General features: G+C 42.5%; 1 protein-coding gene across 3 annotated transcripts in view; it reads left to right on the forward strand.

The window, feature by feature from the left end:
- GRIA4 (glutamate ionotropic receptor AMPA type subunit 4) overlaps positions 1-20,813 on the forward strand; it is a 520,316-nt gene that overhangs the window by 193,157 nt on the left and 306,346 nt on the right. For all 3 annotated transcript variants that reach the window (XM_030199365.1, XM_030199366.1, XM_030199367.1), the window contains exon 3: positions 14,066-14,305. In XM_030199365.1, the coding sequence (XP_030055225.1) occupies positions 14,066-14,305 (240 nt within the window). The remainder of the gene's footprint in view (positions 1-14,065; positions 14,306-20,813) is intronic.

A 20,813-nucleotide genomic window follows, 5' to 3' on the forward strand; every position in this document is an offset into this window, starting at 1 on the left:
GGTAGTGCCGAAAATGGATGTGCAGCAAAATGAGACTTTACCGCAAGCCGTTGACCTAGCGGTAAGGTCTCACGCGGTAACCGGGCGGTAATGGTCTATGCACATCAATTTCCACTTGACACGTGTACCTGCTGTATGTCAGAAAATAAAAAAAATATTTTTCAGACGCGCGTAGTGGACGTGTGCCAAAATTGAAATTACCACAAAGGCCACGCGGTAACCGGGCGGTAACTCCAATTTGGTGCACGTTGGGTGCGAGTAGGTACCTACGCACATTAGTAAAGAGCCCCTTAATCTGTATGTATTCCTTTCTTGTGTAAGCCCTTTCATAGTAAAAATGATCCTCCTGGGTTTCTCTTTTGCAAGTGACCAGTAAAATAACAGTTTATTGCACTAAGCTGCCTGAGTGTGGTGATTTCTGATATCTGACTGGGACACTAGGGTTTTACAGGGTCTTTTAAAGTCACACATCCTAGGGTTGCCAACTAGATCCCGATTCACACAACAGGGTTGATCCAGTCCTGAGCGTACCGCAATGCATGCAGGGACTTGTAGCCTTGCTTTTCTTGGACCACAAGTCCCTGCATGCAATGGGGTATGCTCAGGACTGGATCAACCCTGTTGTGTGAATCGGGATCTAGTTGGCAACCCTACCAGGGACCAAAATCCCAGCTTTGTCTGGTTTTCCCCAAAACATTGATCCCACGATCTAGTACACTTAGTAGAGGATTAACCCAGGGGCCTGAAAGGGTAACAGGAGTCCTGTTGCCACCTCTAAAATGGCTACTGGAGTTTAGACAGGGCCCTGGGGAGGGGAAGAGGGATAAAAGTAAAATATACAACTGTGGAAAGACTTCTACAAAGCACAGCAAACAAAATTGTGCCCCTCTCTAAATTATTAAACTAATTTTGTATTTTCTATTATTGCTTTAAAAATATATATATTTATTTTTGTAACTCAGAACATGTTCTGCATAATAACCAAAATAAATCAGGCTATACGGTAAGTGCCTTTGGAATTTGAAAACTAGAACTATGTAAGTCTGAGACCATGGACATAGCTGACTTGTTCAATTTTATATGGAGCTCTTTTACTAAGCTGCACTAACAGGTGACCTGCAGAATCAGTAGCACGGGACTTCCCTGCATGCTGAGGCCACTTTTAGTGTGGCTGTAAATTGACCACATTTTTAATTAATTAATGGCCATGCGTTACTTTATCAATTAGCATATGGCCATTAGCACAAAAGCCCTTACCGACGCCTAACTACTAGGCGGTAAGGGCTCTCGTGCTAACCATGTGCTAATTGGTTAGCGCGTGGAGATGCAGCTGCACTGACCAATTAGTGCTAGGCATGCCTACTCTGTGTCCCCAAGCATGCCACCAGTGCTAAAAATATCTTCTAGTGTATGGTTTAGCGCACCAAAAACAAAACTACCGCAGGACGCCTGAGCACGCTCCTTGGTAGTGGATGTTAACGTGTGGTAAGCCTGCATTGGTGCTTACTGCAGCTTAGTAAAAGGTCCCCTAGGTATAAAGGTGAAGAGATTTAAGGGAGTACAGCTTTACAACATTGGGTTTCGACTATTTTGCGAAACTGGCAGCTTCACATATTGATCTATAAATTTAAATTAGTCTCTCAGTCTTTCTGGAATGCATTACAGAATAAATTTAAACATAATATAATACACACTGTGTGAACCAATTCATTTTTTTATGAGTGAAATAAACAAAATTTATAAAGCCAAGAATGTTGTTATTGCATTAGTGACTCCCATTCACATTATGTTTACAAACCTCCTTCTGTTCATCGCAGATTTCTAAACCATTTTATAAAACAGTAAAATGATATGTTCCACACTAGAAATTTGATTTTCAAAAAAGCATATAAAGAAGACGGGAAGGAGAGGAAAAAACTTGAAACATAAAGGCAAGGAAGAAGGAGTGAGCACCTTTACAGGTATACTGGATAGAGAACTAAGAAAGAGGATAGATATAAAATAATAATTTTTAAAAAAGGAAGAAAAAGAGGGAAATCATGATAAAGATCAGGCTGCATGTAGAAAGAGGAGAGGAAATAAGCGTTAAGAACTAAGAACAGATGAGGGCTGAAGATAAATATATAGAAAGAATGAAATTTGGTTGCATTGGGGTATGTTAGAGTTGGGTGGGGGAGAAAATTTATGAAGTCATGAAGAAAAAGATTGACTAGAGAGAGAGAGTGCAGAAATGTAATGAGGGTGACAATTGAAGTTTTGGATGGATAAAGGAGAATGGAAAATAAAGGCAGAGAAGATAATTTTTTCACAAGCAGCTCAGCTTGTGTTACAGATATGTGTATGTTAACACCAGTTTTCAAAAGGAAAATATGCACATACTTCCCTTTGAAAATTACCCCACAGGAAGTACATGCAAATTTCCCAATTTATTTTATATGCATATATGCACAATTTACAAAGCATGTGTGTAAATGGTAACTCCTCCCCAACCCCTCTTGAAAATGCCTGAGATTGGATAAACTTTTGCACATATACGGCATCTTTTACTAAACCACACTAGCGATTCCTGCACGGAAAATGCGATGGGGAATCACTAGCGCAGTTTAATAAAAGAGGCCCATAGGGAGAATGTGCACAAGCTTATATTCATGCATACTCCAGATAAGAACACCAGAATAGCCATACTGGGTCAGACCAGTGATCCATCTAGCCCAGTAGCCTGTTTTCTAAACAGTGGCCAAGCCAGGTCACAAGTACCTGTCAGAACCCCAAATTGTGGCAATTCTCCATACTACAAATCCCAGGGCATGCATTTGCTTCCCATGTCTGTCTCAATAGCAGACTATGGACTTTTCCTCCAGGAATTTGTCTAAACCTTTTAAAATGAATAGGAGCAGTGGCGTACCTAGGGTAGCTGACACCCGGGGCCGGTCATTTTTTAACACCCCCCCCCCCCCCCCCCAAATCCAGTACTAGGCATGCCGAGAATACAAAACACTCAGGACCTATAGAGCAATTCTACCATACCATAAGCAGTCATTTCTACGAGTCACACAAGGAAAAGGAAAGCATCTTAAACACTACAGTGAGCACTAGAACATCAATTCACCTATTGTAAAACTAAACCAGACAGAATAGTACAGATCGTAGATCCTGCACAGTCAATGCCAACTGAAAGCCATGTCTTTTTCACAAACACAGATACACCCTAATCCACTATAGAATAAGTAATCATAAACTTTCTATTTAGACAAAAATTAAACTGAACCCCCAATGCCAGACTCTGCATACAATGCAACACCACAGAAACAGAAACTGTCCCCTAGTACTGTGCAAAATATAAAGACAGCAGATGTAAATTTGAAAAAAAAACCTAACAAGTACCAATCACTACTTTACAAATTAACAAATAGAAATAAAACAAATATAGAAAGTAAAATAATACCATTTTATTGGACTAATACATTTAGCTTTCAGAGGCCAAAACCTCCGTCCTCGGGTCAGTACAGTATAGTGCTGTTACAGTATCCTATCCTGACCTGAGGAAGGGGGTTTTGTTCTCCGAAAGTTAGTCAAAATGTATTAAAATTAGTCCAATAAAAAGATTACCATATTTACATGTTCTATTATAAACATTTAACACATCTACAATACTTTATCCTAAAACAAAAAAAATTAAAAAATATATTTTATTTACAGTTTGTTGTCTCTGGTTTCTGCTTTCCTCATCTTCTTTCCATCCAGCATCTGTCTTCACTCTCTCTCTCTCTCTCTGCCATCCAGTGTCTGCCATCTCTGCCGTCCCTTCCATCCACTGCCTGCCCTTTCTCTTTGCCCCTTCAATCCACCATTTGCCCTCCCTCTCCCATCCATCCAGGATCTGCCCTCCCTCTCGCTCCCCCTTCCATCTAGGATCTGTCCCCTCTCTCTCTCTCTCTGCCCCTTTTTTCAGCCCCCAGTTCCAGCCCCCTTCTCCCCTCTGAACACCCCCACCCCAGTCCTCTTCTCCCCTCCCCTTCTCCCCTCTGAGATCCCCACCCCAGTCCCCTTCTCCCCTCCCCAGTCTGAGACCCCCACCCCAGTCCCCTTCTCCCCTCTGAACACCCCCACCCGAGTCCCTTTTGCCCCTCTCCTTCCCCACCTCAGTCCCGTTAAAACCGGCGAAGCAGCGTCGCAGGCAGCGCCTCGTGCCCTGCTTGTAAAAAAAAAAATCAAATCTCCTTCCTTCTCCTCGTCTTGATGTCTTGACGTCGACTCGGGCCTTCCAATCAAATTGATTGGAAGGCCTGAGTCGACGTCAAGACGAGGAGGAGAAGGAGGAAGGAGATTTGATTTTTTTTTTTTTACAAGCAGGGCACGAGGCGCTGCCTGCGACGCTGCTTCGCCGGTTTTTTAAATGTGCAGCGCTGCGGGAACGGCCATGGGAGGCGGCGGGAGCGGAGCACCCCCCACCCACTGGCACCCGGGGTGGACCGCCCCCACTGCCCCCCCCTTGGTATGCCACTGAATAGGAGGAAATATTTTTTTCACTCAAAAAATAGTTAAGCTCTGGAACTTGTTGCCAGAGGATGTTGTCACAGGAGTTAGCATATCTGGGTTTAGAAAAGGATTGGACAACTTCCTGGAGGAAAAGTCCACAGTCTACTATTGAATAGACATGGGGGAAGCCACTGCTTGCCCTGGGATCAGTAGCATGGAATGTTGCTATTATTTGGGATTCTGCCAGGTACTTGTGACCTGAATTGGCCACTATTGGAAGCAGAATGCTGGGGATAGATGAACCATCAATCTGCCCCAGTATGGCTATTCTTATGTTCTTATATAAACAGAGTGCACATGGGTGAGAGAGAGAGAATGGAAAGACGAAAGTGATTGCGGATGTGGATGTCTGTCAGAGAAGGAGACTTGCATGTGTGTGTGTGTATGCGTGTGTCTATGGGAGTGGGAGAATGTATTTTAGTTTGAGTGAGGAAGGCTGATTGTGTGTGAGAAGGTGGGATAGTTTATCATCTGTGAGATGGAGGCTGTGTATACGAGTGGCTGATTAACAAAAGGAGACTGTGAGTAAGGGAGACTATCAGGCTCATTTTCAAAAGAGAAAGACGTCCATCTTTCGACATAAATCAGAAGATGGACGTCCTTCTCCCAGAGACGTCCAAGTCGGTATAATCGAAACCTGATTTTGGACATCTCCAACTGCAGTCCATCGCAAGGATGTCCAAATCTGAGCGGGGTATCGGAGGCATAGCGAAGGCGGGACTTTGGCGCGCCTAACACTTGGACGTCTTTGACCCATAATCGAAAAAAACAAGGACGTCCCTGACAAACACATGGACATTTTCACCCAGACCTGTTTTTCTTATGAATAAGGCACAAAAAGGTGCCCGAAATGACCAGATGACCACCGGAGAGAATCGAGGATGACCTCCCGTTACTCCCCCAGTGGTCACTAACCCCTTCCTACCCTCAAAAAACATCTTTAAAAATATGTCGTGCCAGCCTCTATGCCAGCCTCAAATGTCATACTCAGGTCCGTGACAGTGCATGCAGGTCCCAGGAGCAGTTTTAGTGGGTAGTGCAGTGCACTTCACACAGGCGGGCCCAGGCCCATACCCCCCTACCTGTTACATATGTGGAGGAAACAGCAAGCTCTCAAAAACCCACCACAAACCCACTGTACCCACATCTACGTGCCCCTTCACCTGTAAGGGCTATGGTAGTGGTGTACAGTTGTGGGTAGTGGGTTTTGGGGGGTTCCGCACACAAGGTAAGGGAGCTGTGTTCCTGGGAGCATTTTATGAAGTCCACTGCAGTGCCTCCTAGGGTGCCCGGTTGGTGTCCTGGCATGTCAGGGACCAGTGCACTACAAATGCTGGCTCCTCCCACGACCAAATGGCTTGCATTTGGACGTTTTTGACATGGACGTCTTTGGTTTTGAAAATCACTGAAAGTCAAAAACGTCCATGTCTTGGGATGTCCAAATCTTAGGACGTCCAAATTTAAGGATTTGGGCGTCTCTGACAGTATTTTCGAAATGAAAGATGGACGTCCATCTTTTTCCGAAATTACGGGTTTCCCCGCCCCTGGATTTCACCATTTTGCAAGGACGTCCAAATCGCAACTTGGACGTTTCTTTCGAAAATGCCCCTCTATATATGTATATGAAATAGGGAAGGAGTCTGTGTATTAGAAAGAGACATAGAAACAGAGGCTGTATTTGAATATGTATGTGTTGAAGTTGTGCATATAAGTGTTTGAGAAAGAGAGGAAGTTTCTCTGAGTCCAAGTATGTGTGTCTATATATACTCAAAGTTTTTTGTTATGTATTTTTTCTAGTAGCTTTGTAAATTGTTTGATGGCATAGAAATACAATTCACTATTATGCTGCATTATTGACTGAGAAGTACTGGAATGATGAGGCCTGGAGATTTGAGTCTTTAGGATTTTAGATGTAGAAGATCTTTTAATAATACCTTCTTAGCTTCTGGGGTATAAATTCAGAGTTTACAGCTGATCGTTAAAACAGCAAGGGTTTTGCTACTAGCAGGAGTCACATAATAGTATTTGTACCCTGAAACAAGGATGCTGATGGCAATATAGAGAAATAAGGAAAAGAAAGATACATGCTAAGGCTAGGATGTGTTTAATGATGAACACACAAGCATGTGTTCCCACTATTATTTAGAAAGAAATCTATTACAGGTCAGAAAACATATTTCAGAAAATCAGACTATTGAGGAGTTTCTAATACTAATTTTCTATTCATCTTTCCCCACAGTCATAGAATGGGAAAATGTCTTAGACAATGTTAAGAAGTGTGAGTGCTGATACATCTCAGTGAAATGGCACTAAGATCGTTTGTTATCAATGAGTTATCAGTTAAAAGTGGTAGCACTGAAAATACGTAGTTCTGTTCAATAGGTCTTTGGTAGCTGATGAGGAATTAGTTGGTATTCTTAGACTAGATACTAGACATGGCCACCGAGAGACAAAGCTGGGCCCAGGGCAAACAATCATAAGAGCCCCCCCCCCTGCCTCACCCCGCCCCCCCCCCCCCCCCGAGGAAACGTGCTGTGAGGACCTTTGGAATAGGCTGGATTGAGGCTTCAAGTCCTAACTTCTTAGCTGTGTTCAGCCCGGTCCCCACATTTCAATTCCTAGCTGCTGAAGCCTTCTTCAGTGCTTAGTCCTCAGCAACAGCATCTCTGCAGTGCTCCCTCAGTTGATGCCAGTCGTCTGTCTTCTTTCCTGTGCTCTTGCTCATGTGTGCCAGCCGGGACCAAGGTTAGCGTGTTAATGTGTTAACTCCTCTGCCACCACAGATCCTTCATGCCACGTCCCCTCCCGCAGTGAAACAGGAAGTATGTTGGGTTTTTGCAGGACGAGGCAGGAAGAAGGAGCTGTGGTGGCACTGAGTTTTAAACTCATTAGTACGCTAACCCGGGTCCCGGCCGGCACACACGAGCAGGAGAGGAGACTAACGCAGCCTGAGTCTTCTGCCTGCTTGCCACCGGAAGTCTTGCTGACATAGTGACAGTGGCGACAGACCCCTCTTGGAGGCCAGGCCCAAGGAATCTTGCCCTCCCTTGCTACCTCTCTCAGTGGCCCTGATACTAGAACACAAAAAGTTCATAATTAGTGTCTATTAAGACGGTGTATTTTCTTATTACCATACTTCAAAGGAGGAAGTGAGAGCTCAATAAGCATAGAGGCAAAGATTCCTAAGGGATGTTCATTATCGGTTCTTCTGTCACTATATAGTATGGGATCAATATTCAGCCGTCGGTGGTGAGCATTTTGCTCACTGCTGACGGCGTTAGTCCCAGATATTCATAGCTGGGACCTGTGTTGGATTTGGCTTTGAATGTCCGGTTATTTTTAAGCCAGTTAAGACATAGCTGCCTAAGTTGATATTCAACACTTAAGTGGCCATGGGTTACTGCATAGTTTATAATTTTATTAAATTTACTGCTCCAACTGGCGAGCAGAGCATCGTACAAGCTAATTAAAAACACAGAGTAAAAAAAAAAAAGGAGGAAAAGGAACTACAATTTTTGATAGGACAGCAAAACCATTGATACAAAATATACGGACAGACGCCAGAGGGTGGTGGTTAATGGAATTCGCTCGGATGAGGGAAAGCTGAGCAGTGCAGTGCCTCAGGGATCGGTGCTGGGGCCGATTCTGTTCAATATATTTGTGAGTGACATTGCCGAAGGGTTAGAAGGTAAAGTTTGCCTTTTTGCGGACGATACTAAGATTTGTAACAGTTTTTGAGGCCGTATCTTGCTAAGGATGTAAAAAGAATTGAAGTGGTGCAAAGAAAAGCTACAAAAATGGTATGGGATTTGCGTTACAAGACGTATGAGGAGAGACTTGCTGACCTGAACATGTATATCCTGGAGGAAAGGAGACACAGGGGTGATATGATACAGATGTTCGAATATTTGAAAGGTATTAATTCGCAAACGAACCTTTTCCGTAGATGGGAAGGCGGTAGAACTAGAGGACATGAAATGAGATTGAAGGGGGGCAGAATCAAGAAAAATGTCAGGAAGTATTTTTTCACGGAGAGAATGGTGGATACTTGGAATGCCGTCCCGCGGGAGGTGGTAGAGAGGAAAACGGTAACGGAATTCAAAAATGCATGGGATAAACATAAAGGAATCCTGTTCAGAAGGAATGGATCCTCAGAAGCTTAGCCGAGATTGGATGGCAGAGCCGGTGTTGGGAGGCGGTGCTAGTGGTTGGTAGGAGGGGCTAGTGCTGGGCAGACTTGTACGGTCTGTGCCCTGAAAATGGCAGATACAAATCAAATTACACTCAAGCTATATCAAACTCTATCCCAAATTGAAATTCCTAGCCCAGGCTCACACTACCTGTCTGCTTCTATTGTGGACTCAATGTTTTTCAGTGTGGAGAAAAAAAAGCCTCAGAATCGCCGCCCAGCCAGTCCCTCTCAGCGGACTATAAGGCATGAGCTCGGCATGCCATCATGTAGCTTTAAAAAAACTCCACATGTGTAATCAGTCACCAATTCTCTTAAATGTGCTGTTCTATAATATTATGTGTCCACTACACCATCTATCAATATACTATATCTTCTTGGTGCAAGCTTTAAAGCAATCCAAATACGCATATAGTCTATTGAATGCACATCTAGTAAGTCTTGCAAAAAGAAGCCGCCCCAAAAACCACTTAGCTCTGTGTTCACGTTCAAGTGTCCTTCTCTCAGTGGCACCACTAGACCACAAAGGCCCTTCAAGGTAGACCCGCTTGCAGGGGTATGTAGTATGTGGGATGGGGGCGGCGAATACAGAGGTGGGAGGGGGGCTGTGATGTGCAGGAGGGGGTGGCATTGCAGCGGTGGGGTGGTGGGCAGTTGCCAAGGGGGGGCTCAATGACCTTATTGCCCGTGGGCCCTGACCACTGTCAGTCTGTCCCTGGCTTTGAATATCAAGCCCTTTGTTCTTTATGTACAATATATGAGGGAACTGAAGGTATGACATCTTGTAAGATATCTTTTTTAATTCTACCCTTTCAAGGTGAAATATCTCTACCTCTCAGTTTTGGAAGTGGAATTTCTAGAACATAAGCAGCTTGGTCACTGAATTAAGAATTAGGGGTCAATATTGAAAAGGGTTTAATTGAGCAGGAGAGGATCCTGTCTGGTTAAACCCCAATATTCAGTGGCACTTAGCTGGTTAGTGCCACTGAATATCACTGCTAACTGGCCATCCCCTAACTGAATAAGTTAGGGGTGGGCCGGGGGAGGAGTAAAGAGGGAGCAACAACTTAGCTGGTTAGTAGACAGAAAATCACCACTAACTAGTTAAGTAACTGCATAAAGTTAGGACAGAAAGTTAATGGGGCACTGGCTGAATATTGGCTGTTGCCAAGTTAACTTCCAGGTCGGCGGTCATACCCAGATATTCAGTGTTTGGAACCATGAGCGCCCCTGCATTGAATATCCAGGTTTAGTTCATCCCACCGCTAGAAATGGCTTTACCAGCCACTTACCACTGTGGGCTGAATATTGACCTTTTGATTTGCAAAAGCATTGAGCTCTAGCCCTTTATAAGAACCAAAGGGGCAATTCGATAAGTGGGACGCTCCTTTTAGGTGCCCCAATGCCACATGGTAAGAGTTTATTCTATAACAGCATCTGAACGCCCAAATTCCTTTACAGAAAACTAGTGTAACCTGGCATCGGCATGCCTTACATTTATTTGCCTGTAGTTATACCATCCATATACCTGGCTGTTGTTCCTTGTAAGCTGAGCAGGAGTCCTCCACCTACATTAATGCCATTGGGGGGCACTGTTTAACCATCACATTTTCAATAGTGAGGGACAGGCAAACTCTGCAGGACTGTAGGGAAACTTCATGTTCCTAGTGATTTGAAAATATAACATTGTAGCACCACCCCCTGCTGGTAGTAATGCAGTTGGAGGACTACCGCTCAGCTTAGAGGAAACAGTGGACCTGGCATAACTGCAGGTGCCTAAATGCAGCAAGCTTGCATGTAACTTATAGTATTCTGCAAAACAAGGGTGGAAGTGGATATTAGTTCCAAAAGACACAGGCAGACTAGAAGTAAGAGCTTCTAAAATGTTTATTTGGTATAATGTAGTAATCCACAAAAAGCTAACCCAAGTGACCCTACACAGGTCATGTTTTGGCTAAAAGCCTTCCTCAGGGGTCATTGGAGATCCGACCAGAGACCTTCGTTACTTATGGAAAACAAAGCGCTGAAAAAATTCTGCTTAAAAACCCAAACGTGCAATTGCCTGCAATGCTATGTAGGAGTGTGTTGGGGTTTTAAAGCGGATTTTTTTAAAGCCCCATTTTTTCTTCCCTGGACTTTTCTGTAAGTCGCATGCAGAAGTGGCCGCACTGCCCAATCTTTGCCTATGTGAACACCCTCTTGCATTTATGCACTATGCCATTTACACGCACCCTTACAGAATAGCACTTCGCTGTTTGGCTGCCACTTAAAGCGCACAAGTGTCCACTTACCTGCAAAAGTGTCAGTAGTGTGTACATTTACACACACACAGGTGGCACATAAATGTGCAATCAGTTACAGAACTGACCTTTATCCCATTCATTGTGTTCAGTTCTGGTCACCATATCTCAAAAAAGATATAGTAGAATTCGAAAAGGTTCAAAGAAGAGTGACCAAAATGATAAATGGGGATGGTACGCCTCCCATATGGAGAAAAGCTAAAGATGTTAGGGGTCTTCAGTTTGGAAAAGAGACGGCTGAAGGGGGATATGATTGAGGTCTATAAAGTCTTGAATGGTGCAGAACAGGTAGAAGTGAATTGATTTTTCACTCTTGCAAAAACTACAAAGACCAGGGGACACTCAAGGAAGTTACATTGAAATACTTCTAAAACAAATGGGAGGAAATATTTTTTCACTCAAAGAATAGTTAAGCTCTGGAACTCATTGCCAGAGAATATGGTAACAGTGGTTAGCGTATCTGGGTTTAAAAAAGATTTGGACAAGTTCCTGGAGGAAAAGTACACAGTCTGTTATTGAGATGGACATGGAGGAAACCACTGTTTGCCCCAGGAATGATAGCATGGAATGTTGCTACTAATTGGGTCCCTGCCAGATACTTGTGACCTGGCTTTGCCTCTGTTGGAGGCAGGATACTTGGCTAGATGGACCATTGGTCTCACCCAGTATAAACAGAGTAGTCTGATTCTCGATATTGGGGCTGAAGAAGGAGGAATAAATTGATACAGCAAACAGATGTTTTTGCATGCTTTGTAAGGCATGAATTCATAGCCAGTGGAACGGGATGAACCACAGGTGCCATTGCACCTCCAATATTTTCCATCCCTTTCTCCCCTCCTCACCCCAACCATTAGGTTTTTTTTTCCTTACCTCCCTTCCCCAGGGCAGGGATGCTTACTCAGTATAACAGCAGAACTATCCTAGCATTGGCTCAGGACCTTGAGTATCTATGCATGCTTAAGACCTGACAGCTTTTATCCCTTCTGAAACAGGAAGTTTGGAGATGGCAGGAGCCAGCAGGCTGAAACATGCACAGCTGCCACTCTTGCTACCTCAACAGAACAATACCCCAGTGAAGGAAATGTCAGTTTTTTGCAACTCACCCTGGCCATTTAGGTCAGCACCAGATTCAGTCAGGGGACTTTCTCTGCTATCACAGCCCAGTTTGGACTTGTTTCCAATCCTATGAGTTTTGTGGGTTATTGTTATATGTTCTACAGTGTTGTGTGGTATGGAAATTTGATTGATATGTATGATATTTATTTATTTTGGCAATATTAGGTTAAAAAAGCAGTGGAAGCATGCCTGAGTGCATAGAATATAATTCAAATTATTATTCCTTTGATAGGAAAATAGCACCTGAAGTTGTTGAAAACAGTGGGTGAACTTGCAGAACCTGTAAATGTTTTTTGACTGCCCTAGTTAACATGCTAGTATGGGTGTTATATTTAGTAACAAATGTTAACTCATCATGTCCCATTGATCAATTGTTTGGAGCCAGTAGCAGCTCTCTATGATTGTAGAGAGCCCTTTTGCCTGCCTTTTTGACCATAGAAGCAGGATATCCTCTTTTGAAAAAATTATCCATTAATACTGGTAACTGTTGTCTGAACTCCGATGTGGAAGAACAAATCCTACGATAGCGAAGGAATTATGAAAAAGGTATACTAGACTTACAGAGAGAAGGGTGCATACTCATGTATTTCTATCTGTGGGTTTAACATAAACAGATGTTTCAAATATACCCTGTTTCAAAGATATCCAGGCGTCCAAGAATGCTATACCTGAGCTACTGCTTTGCATATCAATTTTTTTCCCAACAGTTTTATTGGTTTTAAATATTGTAATTAGGAATTATCCTCATACTATTTTTCTAATTTGGTGTTTGAGTGAACGTGTGGAAAAGTGGCTGAGTGTCAAATGGTTAGAGCAGTGGGGGCCATGTTTACTAAGGCGCGTTAACATTTTTAACGTGCCCACAATTAGCGTGCGTGCTAACCATGTAGGCGCCTATAGGGATATTGTAGGCACGTACACGGTTAACATGCATACATGGTTATTTTATTTTTTTATTTGCTGCATTTATATCCCACATTTTCCCACTTATTTGCAGGCTCAATGTGGCTTACAATATAATACAACAACAATCACATTGATGGAATAAGAAAATCAAAATATAGATAACAGATAAGATGCATAAGAATATCATGGCAATCATATTAACGGAGAAGACGCTAACGCGGTTTATTAAACAGGGCCCTGCGTTTTTAAGCCAGTGTAAAAATTCCACTGATCTTCTATGTGACGTTGGGCAACTCACTTCGCTCTCCATTGCCTCAAGTACCAACTTAGATTGAAAGGCGCTGGAGACAGGGAAATACCTACTCTCAAAGAAAGGTCATAAATTAAATAAACAATGAGCCTGATATTCAAAGCAATTTAAGAAGACAGGAGAAACTTTTCTCCTGTCCACTTAAACCTTTTTAATATTGATATTGCTAATTTTCAATAATCAAATGTTTAATCTTTTAACCCCCCCCCCCCCCTTACAAAGCCGTGGTAGCAGCTGCCGGTGCTTTAATGCCAACACAGCCCATTCAAAGTGAATAGGCTGTGTTGGCAATATCGCGCGGCAGCCGCTAGAAAGGCTTTGTAAAAGGGGGGGTTAGTGTTTACCATTTTGTTAATGTATTAACATTCAACAAAATAGGTATTGAGTGTTTCAAGATATCTGTGATCTAGCCAGTAATGGAATTTATTTATTTATTTTAAAATTTCTAGTCCGCATAAATCCTAAACGGATTACAGTACTAACATATATAATAAAAACATACTAAGGTGCACTAGCATTTTTGGTATGTGCTAAATGCTAGACACCCATATATTCCTATGAGTGTCTCTAGCGTTTAGTGCATACTAAAAACGCTAGCACGCCTATAGTGCAGCTTAGTAAACAGGGCCCATAATTTTGTTTTCACTTTTATTTCTACTTACGGTATATGGTTAACAACTTGACTGTGTTTTTGCTTTGTTTCAGTTTGCTCCCAGTATTCAAGAGGAGTTTTTGCCATTTTTGGACTGTATGATAAGAGATCAGTACATACCTTGACCTCATTCTGCAGCGCCTTGCACATCTCCCTCATTACCCCAAGTTTCCCCACAGAGGGTGAGAGCCAGTTTGTGTTGCAACTGAGACCGTCTTTGCGAGGAGCGCTCTTGAGTTTACTGGACCATTATGGATGGAATCATTACGTCTTCCTATATGACACAGACAGGGGTAAGTGGTAAAGCATCTCTATCACAGTTGAAATGTCAAATTATACCATCACAAAGCAGGGAGTAGAGAAAGGAGGCTCTTCCAAGAAACTGGAGAAGACGTCTTCTCCGGTTTCTTAGAAGAGCCTCCTTTTCCTACTCCCTGCTTTGTGCATTTCTTTGCGTAGGAACTTAGTGTACCTCCACCTTTGTGGTGGTCTTTTCCCCTTTAAATTATACCATCATGCATTTAGATTTATGCTTCCAAGTAGACCGTGAGCATTGTAATTTTAGTTTAGGATGTTAATATATGTCTGTATATATTGATCAAGTAGAAATGTTTGAGGTCAAGATGTACGATTTATAGATTTTGTGAAGAAAGGAAAGCTTCAGATCAGTCAAGTTTTTCAGTATATGTTTTTTAAGCTTAGTTTTTATATTGTCTAAAATTTGCAAAATGCAACACATGGTTCTGATGAATTTAATGTATAGTAGGTAACCAAGGTATGCAGCAGAGTGACATAAAATGGTAAGGTTTTTTTGTGGTTTAATACATAAGTCATTAACACATGTCATGGCCATGATAGGGTTCACTAGTTCATGCTCGAACTGGCTGATACACTTAGTAAAAGGATCTCTAAGGGGCCGATACTCAAAGCCTAACCCCAGCAGTAAAAGGGTTTAGTGCCTGATTTACACGCATCTTATTTTGCACAGAATGCTTAAAGGACTGGAGCATGGGTGTTAAGATGTGTGCTAAACATTGCTGCAAATTGTATTGAAATGCATTTAAATGGTGCAAATGAGGTCAGTTAATATTCCTTCCCATTGCTCAGATGACAGTCGCCAATGATGGCCTTTAATGTCGAAAACATATTGCCCACTCAAGGGTGGCATTGAAGGTTTTCAAGAGATTTCTTGTCAATTTGTCACATTAAACTGTGGGATTTGTCTCTTGTGCAAGCAGAAAGAAGTCTGTGCAGGTTTTAAGGACTGAAAGTGAGAAACACATTGTTACCTGTTGTTCTGTACCTAAATATGAGTCTTTCAAAATTTTAAGTACAATTTTGAAAAGGCTCATATTTAAAGGCGCAGAAGAATAGCACCGATGTATGCTTGGACTTCGGTTTTGTCTAGGCATGCGCACAAGGGCTATGCTTCCCGCAAAACCTTTCTACGCGTGTGCCAGGCACGTTCTTCTCCCTACTTTTGGCTTACTAGTGCAATTAAACGTGCATATCATTTGCATACTGATTTCTTCGAGCAGCCCTGAGCTATTTTTTGGCAGTGTTGTGTTGTGTTGTGTTGTGGGCTTTAGCACCCAGCTTTAAGAATCAGCCCCTATATCAGTAACTTTTCTTACTTAAGAGAGCAAAAAAACCCACTGAGGTCCCCTTTAATTTTGTTTCCCAACTTGTTACGATTTTGCAGTATATTGAATAAATTTGAACTGTGAACTGTTAATGCTGTCTTGACACATAGGGGGTCTTTTCTTTAAGGAGCTGCATCAATGTATGGAAATGACAGTAACCTATCCATTTATGCAAGTAGGAGGCCACTTACATGCATAAATTATGTTTTATAAAATACCAGCTAGCATAAAAGTACATGTCATGTTTTGATGGCGCATATTTTACCAGTAGGCATGCACATGGACAGAATTTGGGTGGAACATGCAAATATGCATGTAAATTAGAGCAGCCTATCATTTATGCATATCTGGCTAACATACTGGTGTGGGCATTTATACCAGCTGTAGGGCTGGTGTAATTGATCATGATTTAAATGTAAGAACGTTGTCTGCCTCTTGTGATAGAATTCTATAAAGATTTATTCCTTATAGAATAGGTTTGAAATAGGTGTCTGCTTACGCTCTTATCCTAGGTACCCTGTTAGAGAATTACCCTCAAAGTTATTGCTAATTTCTAAAATAACTGACACTTTAATTTTAATGCAGCTTAGTAAAAGCAGCCTAAGGTAAACATCCTGGTATTATAACAGGGTGTCTTAACATGCCTTCATAGCCCAGCCCACATACCTATCTATTATATTCTTTAAGCATTGTACAGCGAGGGGGAGTTAGCATGGTGGGGTGAGAAGGATTGAGGGTTAAGTGGAAGAGCTGATTCAGCAAGTTAGTGTGGCTGGAGATGCTGATTGGTGCCTTAAGGTGTAATGGGGCACCAATCCAGGAGAAGGAAGAGTTCTAAGGAAAGAACGGCTTTTGCGGGCTTTGGGGTTTTTGTAAGGGGGCTTGGGTAGAGATGGGCTTCGGCCCTCCCACCAACCTTAAAGGGGCTTGATTAACAGTTTGGGATTGGTTGGAAATTGGGTTTGCGAAGGGAGGAAGGGAAAGAGTTGTCAAAGCGGAGTGGCTGTGCCATGCTCAGTGGAGATGTTTCTTGGGGCTATAAATGATTCTAGAACCAGTGGTAGGGGGAGGGGGGATGGACCCATGTGCAGTGGTGTGCTGGTAAATTTTTAACAACAGGCTCTCTCCCCGGTCCACCTCGGCGCCCCCCCCCATCCACCGCTGTGCCCCCCCCCTCTGCGCCCCCCCAAAATTGCAGAGCTGGCCATAGTCGGGGGGAGGGGGCAATGCATTACTCTCTCCAGGAAAAAAAATTAAATGATCCCAGGTTCCAATTAATTCATGTTTAATATGGGATAAAATGCCGTAAATAAGTAAATAAATATAAACTTTTAACGTTAAGCACCTGATTCTCAAAGTGGACATATTCCAAACACTATAATGAAAATAAAATTATTTTTTTCTACCTTTGTTGTCTGGTGACTTTGTTTCTCTGATCATGCTGGTCCAGTATCTGATTCTGCTGCTCTCTATCTGTCCCCTTGACTCCGTTTCCAGGGCTTCCTTTCCATTTATTTCTTTTCTTTCTTCCTTTCTTCTTCATTCCTGGTCCTCTGCAGACTTGACTGTCCAGTGGATCTAGCTTCTTCCTATTTTCTCCATCCATGTGCAGTTTCTCTCCTCAATTCCTTTTCCCTCATCTAATCTCCTTCCTCTATCTTCCCTCCATGTCCAGCATTTCTTCTCTCTCCCTTCCCTCCCCTCCATCCATGTCCAGAATTTCTCTTGCTCTCCCCTCCATCCACGTTCTGAAACTCTCCCCTCTCCCCTGCCCCCCTCTCCCCATTCAAACTCTTTTCTGTTCTGTATTAGATGCATGATAAATGGTCTGTTGTTAGCTGCTAGATCTGTTATAGTCAGGGCATAGAGATGAACTTCTCCATCATCTGTTGCAAAATGACTCGATAAGGTTTGGCTGATTTACCAGATAGAAAAAATAACATCTGAACTGAAAAATTATAAGGTAAAATTTGATGAGGGCTGGAATCCCTTTCTGCTTTGGACAAATATGTAACTCTTGTTTTGGATTTGTTATGTGCCTTCTTTCCTTTTACATATGATCTTATTTTCTGTTCTATTTACTGCTAATGCTATGTAATGTTCTTGTTTCAGAGAGCTGTGCCTCTTAAAAACTGAATAAAAAAGACTTGGAAGCAAAAAGAATAAGTTGAGGGAATTGGTTTGGAGGAGGAGAAGGGGGGGAAGGAAATTTTTTAGTTGATTTTATTGTTACTGATAACATGTATCTACCCTGTACTATATGACTTTTCTTGGAAGTTGCAGGTTATACGACTTTGCATTACAATAAATTAAATTCAAAGTTTTACCATATACCAAATTAGATGCAGAAAATTGTGAAAAGCAGTGATTTTCTGTGAAGCTTAACTAACCTTTTACTAAGCTGCAGTAAGTGCTAGCGTGTGCATACTGCAGCTTAAAATGGCTTACTGCTGGTTGCGCTCAGGCGTCCTGTGGTACGTTCCAAATCAGGCTGTGCGCTTAAGAAATTTTACATTTTTGGTGGCGAGTAAGTGTTCCTGCACTAATCAGTTAGCATGTCTGCATTACCGCACACTAAGGACTAGATTCTACAGTGGCGTAGCAAGGGCGGCTGCCACCCAGGGCGGTTTGCCGCTTTGCACACCCCCCCTCGGTTCATCAACCCCCCCCCTCGGCACATCACCCAAGCCCCCCCCTTGGCGCATCACCTCCCCCCCTTGGCACATCAACCCCCCCTCGGCACATCACCCAAGCCGCCCCCCCCCCCGAGTGCATTCTTGCCTGCCATGTGCACGCCACTGGGGGGGTTCGGTTCCGCTGGTTCCCTGCTCCCTCTGCCCCGGAACAGGAAGTAACCTGTTCCGGGGCAGAGGGAGCAGGGAACCAGCAGAGCCGACAACCCCCCCCCAGCGGCGTGCACCCGGGGCGGACTGCTCCCACTGCCCTGCCCTTGCTACGCCACTGAGATTCTATATATCACATCTAAAACATTGGTGCCAAAAAAGTACACATAGGCATATTCTATAAAGTATGCCTAAATTTAGACATACTTTATAGAATAAGCCTAAATTTCCACGTGGTTTATAGAATTTACTGAGCGCCCATCCGTGCGACTAAGGTTAGTTGTGGGCAGTTACACCAAGTAAAACTTGGTGTAAATTTTGATGTTTAAATTACGCACGGACTGGGTATATTCTATAACCACGTGCATAGATTTTAGAAATGCTTGCAACCCGCCAATTCCACGCCCATGGCCACACCCCCTTTTCAACTATGCCACTTTTTTGCTGTATCTCTGCTTCTACTTTGGAAGTGGGCATTCCTGTACTTGATACACCAGAGACTAGGTCATTACTTTCAGATGCTGTAGAGCACTATGAAGTTTATATTTGCACTTTACAGGTACAAACTTAGGGACTCCTGAGGCAAGCCTCTATTGTCGAAACACGATTCGTGTCTAGTCCATTGCATACTTCGAATAAAACTGATGTGAACTCTGAGTCTGTTGGACATATTGGTTTACATCATCTTTGGTGTCACCTTCGCTGTGTGTACCTGTTTACTTAGACTGTACGCACATTGCATTACAGAGTACACTTAGACAGTTCTGTGAGTAAATTCTAATTAATGCCAATTAGTTTGATTGTTAAGTGGCAATTATTGGAGCTGATTGCCTTGTTAACTAATTAAGTTGCACATGCAAATCCAGTGAATGCATTTGCGTGCGCAACTTAAGTTATGCTATATAGAATCCCGGGGTAACCGGTTAGAGCAGGATTACCACATGAGCTCTTGCTGCCTACCAAATAGATGTTGGTAAGTGCTCACGTGGTAATTCTGTGGACATGTGCTAATGGCAACATTAGCACATGCTATCAATAGGAAAAATACCTGAGCACACAACTCTGGAATGCGCTGCCGCGCAAATTAAAAACGATCTATGAATTAGCTAACTTCCGAATTCTACTGAAGACTCATCTCTTCAACAAGGCATACAACAATGATCAACAAATATAAACTCCTATACGCACATCCAAAACTACCTCTACTATATCAAATTGCCAAAACACCACCATGTTTTTCACTATCATGATACCCAAGATCCTGTAACTACTACTAAATGTATACTTTCTTATATAATTCTTATATATTTCTTAGATACTTCTTAATATGTTTGTTTGCTGAAACACTATTATGTTTTATCCTTATCATACTACCCAAAATCCTGCAGTTATCACTACATGCATACTTTTTCATGTATTTCTGTTACTCATGATGTATTGTAAGCCACATTGAGCCTGCAAAGAGGTGGGAAAACGTGGGATACAAATGCAACAAAATAAATAAATCTATAAAAGGCGCTTTGAGATGCATGCACAGATTTTGGTGCATGCCCAAATTGTGCATGCATCTTTGATCTCCACGATTGGATCTTTGGAGTTCTCAGAACCTACTCTAAACTGGTTACAAATTGAGGGGCCCGGCAGTAATTTCATTTGTTACACGCGTCCACTAAGCGCATCGGGAAATTCCCGGTGCACAGCGCTAACCGGGCAGTAATCGGCATTGTACACGCGTAGACCATTACCGCCCAGTTAACGCATGAGACTTTACTGCTAGGTCAATGGGTGATGGTAATGTCTCAGGCCCAAAATGGACGCGCGCCAATTTTTATTTTGCCGCATGCCCATTTTCGTTCAAAAAAGACCTTTTTTGCAAGTGCGCTGAGAAATGGACCTGCGCATGTCCAATACACACGTCTACACCAACACAGGCCATTTTTTGGCTCACCTTAGTAAAAGTACCACCTATTTTCCTCCAGGAATTTAAAATGCAAACTTTTCAGCATCCTTACCTTTGTTTTATATTTCCATGACAGCCTACTGTATGTAGCAGTAGAAGACATACCTTAATAATTCTTCCCTGCTTCTCTTTGAGAAGTAAAAAAAATCTTACCTGTAGAAAAGTATTTTAATTTATTATGCTTTCCTTTTCTTGTCTTCTCGAGTAATTTTTAGCTTTTGTTATTTTTTAAATTTTTAACAAGTGATTTTACCTCTGTTTGCATTTCCCCCATCTCTTAGCCCTCTCTTTCCCTTCTCCTGAGCTGTCAAACATGAAAAATTACAGTTTTATAAGTTATGAAAGATTTATTGAG

The sequence above is a fragment of the Microcaecilia unicolor genome, chromosome 4 (genome assembly GCF_901765095.1).
Source record: "Microcaecilia unicolor chromosome 4, aMicUni1.1, whole genome shotgun sequence".
Lineage (NCBI taxonomy): Eukaryota > Metazoa > Chordata > Amphibia > Gymnophiona > Siphonopidae > Microcaecilia > Microcaecilia unicolor.